The sequence below is a fragment of the Chaetura pelagica genome, unplaced genomic scaffold, assembly GCF_000747805.2.
Source record: "Chaetura pelagica isolate M959 unplaced genomic scaffold, ChaPel_1.0 scaffold346, whole genome shotgun sequence".
Taxonomy (NCBI): domain Eukaryota; kingdom Metazoa; phylum Chordata; class Aves; order Apodiformes; family Apodidae; genus Chaetura; species Chaetura pelagica.
Genome location: NW_009953797.1, coordinates 2,891,882 through 2,902,709, shown reverse-complemented (window position 1 = coordinate 2,902,709; position 10,828 = coordinate 2,891,882). Strand labels below are relative to the sequence as shown.

The following is a 10,828-nucleotide window of genomic DNA, read 5'->3' as shown; positions in this document are numbered from 1 at the left end:
ATTTTTTAGGATATTCACCTTGAACCTCCTATGCTCCAATTTGCACCCATTACCCCTTGTCCTATCACTGGTCATCACTGCATTATGGAAACTTGTACCTATTTAAGGTGCATCAATTTAAGAACTCTCTGTAAGAGCTTTTTATTCAAGGGGCACTGTTGAAGAAGAACAGCAGAATTCTGCAATTACGTGTAGTCAATGCATTTCAGCCATTTATACTGCTTTTGAACATTTACTATCTGAAAGCATAGGCAACAGGGAAAGTAATTCAGTAGAAACATATGTTGACCCAACATGTTTAGAGAAATGAATTCCAGTGTTTAGAAATTAGAGAAGTTAATTCCAGTCAAGTTCCAGCATTTAAAAAATTCTGCTCGAAATAGAAATGTGTTCACTCGTTACTTTAAAAAACTTAGACTAGAATAAAACAAAATATTCTGTTATAACTTCGATACCATTAATACTTTTAATCCAATGTTTTTGAATAATTATCTTTGTCTAGTCCAAACACTGTCTCTCTCACTGCTACTATATTTAAATAAGCCATGACTGAGGAAACAAACAAAAAACAGAAAAATGAACTGCCCTAGCACTATTATGAATAGGATGCTAATGCCAGCACTCAAAGGAGAACCTGTCAAAAAGAACAGCCGTTAACAGAGAATTTTGTCCTTACATATTTTTATTTTACTGGGGTTTTTTACATTCTTTGATAGAATTTTAATGCAACTATTATGCCACAATCTATGATACACAATGAAAATGGAAACCTGTAATTTACCACTTACATTTCTATGTTAATTTTATTTTCTGCTTCTGCATATACTGTGGCATAAGTGCATTTATCCTATTTCATGCAGCATTGATCTGCCTTATGCAAACTGAGAATACAATAAACAATGCCAACAATATTTAGCTGCACTCAATTCTTGCCACAGAAACAAGCATTCATAAAAGCATTAAAATACTTTGGGCAATTGTTACTGCCTATCAGCTGTATATTTTGAGCTACAGAAATGGACAGGAGACTGTCAACTGCAGTATTTACCAAGTTCATTAGGTTTCAAAAGACTGAATTAGCTTCACTGTTTCAATAAGAGAAAAAGCCCAGGGCAACCAGCCTAATTTAAAAGGATGCTAGAGAGTTTCATTAATATTAGACTAAGTTTGGTTCTGGATCCCATGGCAAGAACCTTACCATGACAATTTTATGCTCTGACAGGCTAATTTTTTTCACCATTGCCTTGTCTCCAGGCCAAATAAAGGGACAGCATAAGACACACAGCCCTTTTTGGTAACCTGCTTGCATAAGTAGTACCTGATCACAGCTAAAGTTTTTAATACAGTTTTTAATTTTGACAAGACAAGAATCTTTCCAGCATCACCTGACTGAATCAGGCATAAACTGTCAAGACTTAGTAGGTCACAGCCAGCACAGCAGCAGCAGGGTAAAACTCACTGCCAAGAACACAACTACATCTCAGAAGCACACTCAGGACAATTATCTGATACCAAAGAGCATCAAATCAGGCAGCCTAAGGAGTGGGAGCAATTGGTGTTGTCACCTCTTACTTTTGAAGTCATTTGATGCTGAATTCTCCTGCTGATCACCCACTGCTCTGTCAGCTGTGGTCTGGTGTAGACTTCTTCCCTCCACAGCTACTCCCAACAAACTTTCTCTTGGTCCCCTTTATTTGTGTCTTCATCACCCTCTTTCATCTTACACCCAAGTGCTCCACACCACTTTTGTTATCACCTATAATTTGGGAATTTTGTAAGCTGACTCCCTATTTCCAGCCTCCTCCTCACATCACCAGGTTACCTTACCATGTCCTTCCCACAGCCACAGCCAGTACATTTCTCTACCAAAGTCATCTACCAACTCTTTACTCTTCGGTTTCACGTAGAGTATACCTAGAAATAACTTGACCATTTTCCTTGTAACCACGCACCTTAGTGGCTCCCAAATGTGCTCTCCTCTTTTTTTGGGATGTGCATAACTATCATGCTGTCTGTATGCCTGCTCTAATTACTTACAGTCATTAGACAGTGCCCACAAACTGAAATTGGAGCCTCACTGAGATAGATGCTGCATCCTTGGATAGGAGACTCTCTCCTTGTGCCAAAGAGGTCCCAATCTAAATAGAAAAGTGACAAAAAAATGGTGAAAGGCAAATTGGAATTATGTGTTTTTTTCCTAACAAACTGAGGAGCAAGGTGCAGATTAATGAAGGCAGCTGTTGAATTGTTTTATCTGGTAAAGCAAAAACACATAACTTCCAATATTTTCCCCACTTTTATTTCCTCTTTCAGATGCAGTGATTTGTAACACTACTTGTCAGAGATGGGTGTCAGTGCTCTGCAGTTAGAATGTCTTTCCTTCAAAGGCCTCCAGGTTGAAAGCTGTATCCAAGAATCTCCTGAGTGACACCAGATGTGTGTTCTTGTTGCCTGTGGCAGCTGCAGCAGCAGGCTCTCGGCCAACATACCTTTGAGACAAAAAGAATTGGGCAGACAAATGAGGTGAGAACAAAGACTATTTTGACACTAACAAGCATGAGAACATACTGCTAAGTGCATCTGAGTCAGCTTGGCAGATTTTGACATTTAATCATCAATCTTTCTTAAATAAAAATCAACTTAAGTTGCATCACCAGTTATAACTTCAGGTCAACTTCCCCCTTCTCCCTCCCTGTATGTCAATATTAAAATGTCTCTTTTTCCCCATCCCTCTGAAGGCAGCCAGCTACACTGCCTAATAAAGAGATAACTTGCTTTTGGTGATGAAGACTTATTCCTCTGACAGCTGGATGGGCACGTCCGAGAGTCAATCATATAAAATAAATGCAAAGGTACCTGGACTGAGCTCTTACAAAAAACTGTTTCCTCCAGAAACCTATTATCTGGAGTGAAATTCTTAAAAGACAGTATCTTAGACAAAAACAGAGATAAATCCAGGACAGTTAAGTGTTGTGCTATGTGGCAATAAATACACAGAGCTAGTTGCTACTGGTTTTCTTTTAGAACTACAAGGAGGAGCAAGACTTGTGCAACGCATTTGAGAAATAATCATCCAGACTTTTCCCTCTTTCACCCAAGAACCCAGACTCAGAGGTTTTGATTTGTGAAGAACCTGACTTACCCATTAATAACATCCTCAAATTAAAAACAAATTTAAAAGCAAAAATACCCCAACCCCCAAAAATGACAAGCAAATGTAAAAGCAAACAAATCAGCCTGGGAGACAAAGCAACCACTTCAAGTCTCATACCATATAGGTCGACTGTGGTTCACAATAGTGCGGAAACGAGGTTTGACATAATCGTAATATCCACTGTTTTTGTGTTCCTCCTGACACCAAACTAGATCAGCACTTGGATACTTCTCCAGTTCTTCTTTCAGCAGGTCAAAGGGGAATGGTGAGATCTGGAAAGGGAAGGTAATAACTGGCAAAGTTTTATCTTACATGGTGTTAGTCCATGATAAGAAAGCCTTTTACCTATTGAGTATCACAATCAACCATTGTAATTAGCCATTTAGTACTTAGTTTTTTTAAGTGACTCATATTTAACTGAATTCATGCAGTCAGAAATGAATACAAATTCATCTCACAGTTGCACCAGAATGAACAGAAGGTCATAGTCCAGATCTTCTGCACTCCTACAGTTTTTCTATTAAAGCAGCTCTAACAAGTCCTTAAACAGAGCATGACAATACAGCTGCAAAGCATACTATTCAGAACAGTTAAACCTAGCAGACTGGATATACAAATTTAAGGTGCCATCATATAGCCTTCAGTTCATTATGTTGTTCTGAAAAACTTGTCAAGCTTTCTGGATCTCATTGCCTAGAATACTATTGACCTGTTCCTTCTCCACAAGGCCATGAAGGGTTAGATAATGCCCTGTAAGACGCAAAGTGCTGTAAAAGTGCTATGACCATCCTTTCAGGCAAGTGAAATCTATTTAAAAAGCATAAGAACTCCTTGCTGAAAATGTCCCCAAGAACCCTACCTTTGAGGATCAGGGAGCTCACCTGTTCAAGCCTGGTTATAGCTACTTGTTTCTCCAGGTCTTGATTCTTTCTCTCTTTCACAAGATCATAGTACACTTTTCCAGTGCAGAATATCACTCGCTTGACCTCATGCGGGGCATGAGCTGCCGGCCCATTCTCAGGAATCACGCGTTGGAAAGTGGTACCTAGTTAGAGCACAAATTAGACAAGTGCTCTCAGTGGAAATGACATTGTAATAAAGCAGCCCAAGAAGCATTCCTTTACTGAGCCAGCAGCAGGTCACAGTATTCTGCTGTCTCTCCGTTCCTACTTTTCGGACTGGTCATTCTGCTAAAATGACTGTCAGCTGTTCAGTTTCAAGAAGTCGAAAGACTGACAATAATCCACTCTCTTATACTTCACAGACAGAAACATATTAACAGTGGAATTTTTTTTAGCTTTGTGTTGGGCATGACACCTTTCATTTTAAATTGATTGGATAGCTCACCTTTGCTTAGTTTTTTTTCAGAGCATTACCTGAAATACCGTTTCTTCTTTCCAAGATGATCTCAACCATGTAACATTATTATAGGTTTAGAACATTTCTATATAGCAGCATAGCACATATTCATAATGCAACTAAATCTAGCAACTGCAGAAATATTTACACAAGCACACACATTACATTATTGCCATATATTTACATGATTTACACTTATGTTTGAGAGCTAAAATGGCATTAGCCAAAGGAAGAATTACCATACTACTGAGCCAGATGTACAAGTGGTAAGACAGAGTTTCAGAGACATATCCTTACTGCTAGGTACCTTTTCCCCTATGATATCATCTCTCAGGAGAACAATTTGTTTGGGATACGTGAAACTGGAAACAGGACTTGACGTTCTAAAAGATCCTTTTCTTTGCTCTCTCAGATGATTGATTAGAACTATTCCCATATTAACCAACTGCAAGGTAGCATACAGTGGCATGACCTCCCAATCCGAATCAGCACACCCACTTACCAGGAGAATAAGCTCCTGTTTGAACCATTTATCTTGGAAGAAGAAAAACAGCAGCAAAAACATATGAAAGAGGAACTGATTTATATCAGAATTATCCTGTCTCCCTGAACAGCAGAATTTATCATTACAAAAGGCTGAATTTGTGCTCCATTGGGTCAGCTGGAGTCAGTGTTCCTCTTCTTCTCAGCTTTCACTTAAAAATCAGAGCAAAAAGAATTAGCTGAGAGCCAGCAATACTTCACTACTTGCTGTCCTCTTCAGCAGGCACATGGGAGTACATCAGAATTCATGTTAATTAGGCATTTGGCCACTACTTCGGGTTAGCCTCAAGCAGAGGGGATTCCCAAGACAAAATGACCAATCATGATCCCAACAGAATTTCTAATCTGACTCATTCTACAAAGCTTTTGAATAGTAATAAAAAAAAGAGCAACTGTCTTTACTTGAGAAGCAAACTCTACTCACCTACAAAAAGAAGAGAATGTAATATGTAAGCATCTTTACACAATATCGCTCTGGTTGGAAAAAGACCTTTAAGATCATCAAGTCCAAACACTGTAACTGGCTTTTAACAGCCTTTTAAAAAGCAGCTACCATTTTCTGACAGCAGTCAAGATACCTAATAAAACTAAGAATCCATATTTGAACACAAACTTTTCAGCAAAAGTTCATGCTAGATCTCACAACAACAGATACACAGAAATTATGCCAAAGGAAAAGGCAAACTCTCCAGAGCAGATTCTTTTCTTCACAGTCTGACAGGCAGCTTAGTATAGCCAATTATTTGTCCATAATTCTTTAAGATGACCTACCAGACACCATTTCATCAAAACTGGATTTAGCATCTGGATGCCTCAGCAGTGACTTGGGTGTCAAAACAATCAGCTGTAAGACAGAATTTTTTCCAACATTCAGGAGCTGCTTTATCTACATTATTACATGCAACATTTATAACACTGTTAATACAAAAACCACAAACCAAATATGCTATAGATCAAATTAATGTGAATAGCAAACACAGCAAATAATTGTTTCCTGTTTTGAAAGCCTAGGAAGTTTCAAAATTATTCAAGATATTTGGGTAGTCCACTCCCTTTAAAGACTTTCAAAAAACATTTTTTATGCTTCTCTTTGAGAAAAAAGAAAACCCAGGCTATGAACCAGTAAAAAATCCAACAGCTGCATCTTAGGATTTTTGAAGCACCAGCAATTAGACATGCAGATTACAGTTATGCATCCTGTTAGCTACACAGTGTCTTGACAAGCTCATCTGAAGGTCTGACCAGCCAGAAGGAAGTAAAGCTGAAAGTCAAGTTTTAAAATCATAGTTAAGTCAGAGTTGAGTTTCATTCCATTCAATCTGTGCTCAAATAAGGTTTTCCACCAACAATTCTCATTCTTTTCAGCAGTATCTCACATGCAAACAGAGACCTCTCTTTATGTGAGGGTTACTATAACTAGAATAATCAAGTCCATTAGAGTAACTTTACCGGTTTCCTGAACGGCAGCAAGATCTGCCTTCTGAGGACGTGAAAGTAATTGGCTGGAGTTGAACAATTCACCACAATCCAGTTGCATTCATACAGCTGGGAAACTTCAAACTCCTCACTGAACTCCTGAGAGAGACATTAAAGACATTAGAAAAGTGTCCAAAAGATCGGAAAAAAAGGCTTGAAAGCAATTCTTCTATTTCTGACTCTCAGCAACTCCCTCCCTCAAAAACCTTAATTAGCAGATCTCTGCTGAGATCATATTATTACCTAAGGAAGCACCTCTACAAATCATTATCTTGTGTTCCTAACTCTTCCTAAAAATGTGTGCAAATGAAGGCAAAAAGCTTCTATTAGATTCAGCAAGCTGGGAAGTCCAAGAAGGAAGGGGGAGGACCAGAAATTCAGTAGGTGGAAGACACAAAATAAAATCTCTTTCAAAGCATCTTACAACTAGAATTCATTTTTTGAGTGTATAGTTAACTGTCTCTTTATTTGATACGTCTCCTGTCATCTTATACATAAATTTCATGTTTTCTATTTATGAATCTTGTGAATACAGGGGTTTTCTAACCCATATCTACGTACATACATATTAGGTAAGCATATATATAGGTATAATACAAACAGATTGGAACAGCATCTAATGATTTCCTGGTCTATGGTTTGAGCTCCTACTTTCTGTGATAAAATTTATAACTTGCTTATTATGTGCAAATGACAGTGCTTGAATGTAGTCAATCAAACAGGTTTTTATTCTGACAGTACACTGACAAAAATAACTTTTATATGCGTGACATGGCTTTAGAATTATCACTGGCCCAAAGGAGACAAACTCAGGGCCAAAACTTAAATATCAATTTTATTTTGCTTTATTTTTAATTGGTGGGCTTTTCAATTAATGTATAGCAGTGTTTCTTGGGAAATCTGCAGTGGGGAAGTAGATGCCCAGTATCCCCTAGAACTGTGTACTTTATATGTAGAAACGAAGGACCCATGTATAAAGGTCTTAGTTGAATGAAATGTAGAAGTCACTTATTTTAGCTCCCAGCAGTACAGCTTAGCTCTGCAGCAAAAAGCAAGAAGTAGCTCCACTTGGCCTTGGAAATTAGCTAGAGACCCCCGTTTGCAATATGCACAGCAATATAAACATGCAGACTTACCTACCCTGTGAAACAGTCATAAAAAGATCATGCTGTGTAGATTGATTGTGTATGGCCTCAGCTTTGAAATGAAGCAGCACACACCGCATACTTCTTTTACTGGGATCAAGTACACCAACTCCTGAAGCTAAACAACGCACTTAACCCACTATACCTAGCTAAAAGGAGACTTCTTACAAAAAAAATACCCCTAAGATGTGAAAAGCAAAAAAAAGGACACAGCCTTTGACAAATCTACTTACTGGATAAGCATCAGAATCATCATTGCTCATCTGTAGAAACCTCTCAGGCCTGGCTGATGAATGCTCTGGACCCTGGTAAAGATATAATTTAAAGCAGTATTTATAAAGCCAAATCAGCAGTTAGACATCAGTCTAGGTCACTCACTGCATAAATACGTCCTGTCACCCTGGCAGCTCTAAACCAGGCTGCACACCTGCCCCCTCAGCCAAAGGCATCAATGGCAGCAGTAATGAGAGAGGAGAAGACGTGCCACAGGACTGGAATTCTTTGTCTTCTGTAAACTGTTTTTATAGGAGAAGATGAGGTTTTACATGGATTTCCAGGGCCTTTACTAGCTTTAATTTCTAGCCTCAGTACAGCTGCACAATGAAGAGCAGTGAAAAGGGCAGTAGGTCCATGTGGGCACAAGAATGACCTTAATGCAGGGCAGAAAGGAGCTGGAGGCATGTCAGGAGGAGAAACACTGTATGCCTCCCTGCACTGCAGTGACTCACTTCTCTGGGCCAAACCTCACTTGCATGCTGAACAGGCACAAACACAAAGTTAACTGCTGACTATCTTTGAGCTATTAGCTACAGAACAAGCACACTCAGGATCTCTCTCTTACCATTGCTCACTGTTCAGTATAGGATAAAATAGCCTAGAGGAATGCTTTAGCTAAAATGGATCAAAACCATGTACACATTATCTGCCAAACTAACCTATGATTAATTTCTGCTTCCTGAGGTAGCACTTTATGTTCTGTCAAAGCACTGAACACTCACATGTGCTGTCTCACTAGCAGTACCCAAGGTAATTTCTTTTAGTGCACAAACATCATTAGATCCATTTTACACTAGCAAAAAATGCATGCTGGTCACAGCCAGTATCAGGAATAAGCAGTATAACAGAATCTCTTCTCTTCCTTCTCATGCCTTTGTTTATTATGGATGAGAGAAAGCTGTAAGAGAATGCAGTGTGCTTTTTTTAATATTTATTGCTAATGCTGGCAGCCTATTGCTTGTTCAAGTGACAGTTACTGTTAGAAAGGTCTTTCATTTTGGAGACAGCTGCAAGGTATTTTAACCTGCACTCATAGACTATTACACATCCCAAATCTCTCCATGGCTTCTAAGCTAACAATGGTCATAGAGAGCTTTTTTCTTTATAACACCATCCCTCATCATAACTTCCTCTGTTGAAACCTTAATGTATGATGTCCAAAATCACTCATTATTTTGACAGCTTGATTCAACACATCATCCTTCCTGCTTCCAAATGCAGAATTCACTTGACTCTGCGGACTAAGGGAAAAATACTGCAATGGCAATAGAGGAGTAAAACAAACAGCCAGGAACTGTGCCTTGCACAATTACTCTTTTGAAGTCTGTCTCCAATTTTGAGATGCCAAATAATCTGGTCACAAATGGATAAGGACTTGAGAACAAGAAGTAAAGCTGCTTAAAACTACAATGCACAGTAACAGTCCAATATTGCAATACCTCTACTGTATACATCTATTTGCTGTAAATCAAGTCCTACACTAAGCACAACCTATACATGTACAACCACAGTGCTTCACAAGCACATTGAATTCACATGCTGGAAACAGAGATGTTACTATCAAACAATTACAGTAGAAACTCACAAAGCTTTCCTAGCATCTACACATATGTTGCCCCAGCAACAACCTCAGTCCAGAGCTTCAATGTTCACATCAATCTTTGACTTCCCTGCTGACACTGCCAGTCAGATTGCCAACAATTGCTGCATGGGATGGGGCAGGGTTTATTGCTGCTGTGACCACCTATCCAGTGAGACCCATACTGAATCCATTAGCTACTTTCAGATGAGCCCCCAAGGAGCCATTAGGAAGCATAGTCTTTCAATCACAGCCAACTTGCCTGTGAATGCATGACCTAGAGGTGAAGGGATCCATATCCCATTATGAATCCTTCCCCAAATCATTCTGTCCCCAACACTGTAGTTACAGAGAGAGTAACACTCCTGTAATGAAAGCTCCTCTGGGAAGACAAGGCATTTCAACAGCCTGGTGGGATTCTTACATATTCTCAAAACACCTGACGCTAGTAGCAAAATTAGCATGTTTCAGAAGATCAGGGCAAAATCTTGGCTTCCAGTGGCTAAGAGAAAAGAAAGATTAACTGTATTGTAAATAGTAAAGAACCAGCTCCCTTCAGCTGAGTGCTCCCCTGCAGAGGACCACACCTCCTGCTGAGAACACATTCATGCTGTCCCTCAGGATTCATTTTAAAAAATGAATTTATCAGAACTCTTGTGACCAGCATCAAACCCTTTATTCTTTATGCATAAATGGGTATGGAAACCATTAATAAGATATGAATACACCTCAGTGTATCGGGACAGATTATGATTGAATGGAAATAAACTAAATTGTTTGTGAGAATGGAACTGATGCATTTTGTACTAAAGGGTCTAGAGCATTTTTACAGATGGAGATTGCCACTGTGGCACACGCTATGCTTTTCTTCATAGAAAACTAGAAACATACATGCATAAATTCATGAACGTTAATGCATTTGAAAAGGAGAAAATTAACACAGATGTTCATGTAAGCTTTAAAATAATTCAAAATATTCGAAGAACAATCCTATTGCTGATATAAACTTAATGGAACATTGTATACAGAGCTTGCAATTTCTAAAACATTGTCTAGTTTCTCCTACCAGCCACCTAAGAACAGAGTCAACAGCCTGCAGAAACATTCTCCTTTTCAGAAGAGGGAAATTTTTTATTGTATCAAAGTTACCCAATGTCAATTATTTTTTAAGAAGTTTCAAAGTTGTTTCCTATGATTTAATTGCAACCGAAAATAGTGCAGAATTTATACCAACATACTTCACAAAAACAGAAAGGACTTCTTTCTTACTGAAGCCTAAGAATCTAGCTTCCTAGG

General features: G+C 38.7%; 1 protein-coding gene across 3 annotated transcripts in view; it reads right to left on the bottom strand.

Moving 5' to 3' along the window:
• Positions 1-2,228: 2,228 nt before the first annotated feature.
• Positions 2,229-10,828, bottom strand: part of OGDHL (oxoglutarate dehydrogenase-like) — a 46,315-nt gene continuing 37,715 nt past the window's right edge. For 2 of the 3 annotated variants that reach the window (XM_010001132.1, XM_010001135.1), the window contains 6 exons: positions 7,911-7,982; positions 6,506-6,631; positions 5,828-5,900; positions 4,036-4,199; positions 3,272-3,426; positions 2,229-2,489 (listed from right to left, as the gene is read on the bottom strand). In XM_010001132.1, the coding sequence (XP_009999434.1) occupies positions 2,366-2,489; positions 3,272-3,426; positions 4,036-4,199; positions 5,828-5,900; positions 6,506-6,631; positions 7,911-7,982 (714 nt within the window). In that variant the 3' untranslated portion in view covers positions 2,229-2,365. The remainder of the gene's footprint in view (positions 2,490-3,271; positions 3,427-4,035; positions 4,200-5,827; positions 5,901-6,505; positions 6,632-7,910; positions 7,983-10,828) is intronic. The other variant, XM_010001134.1, reaches the window with a different exon arrangement.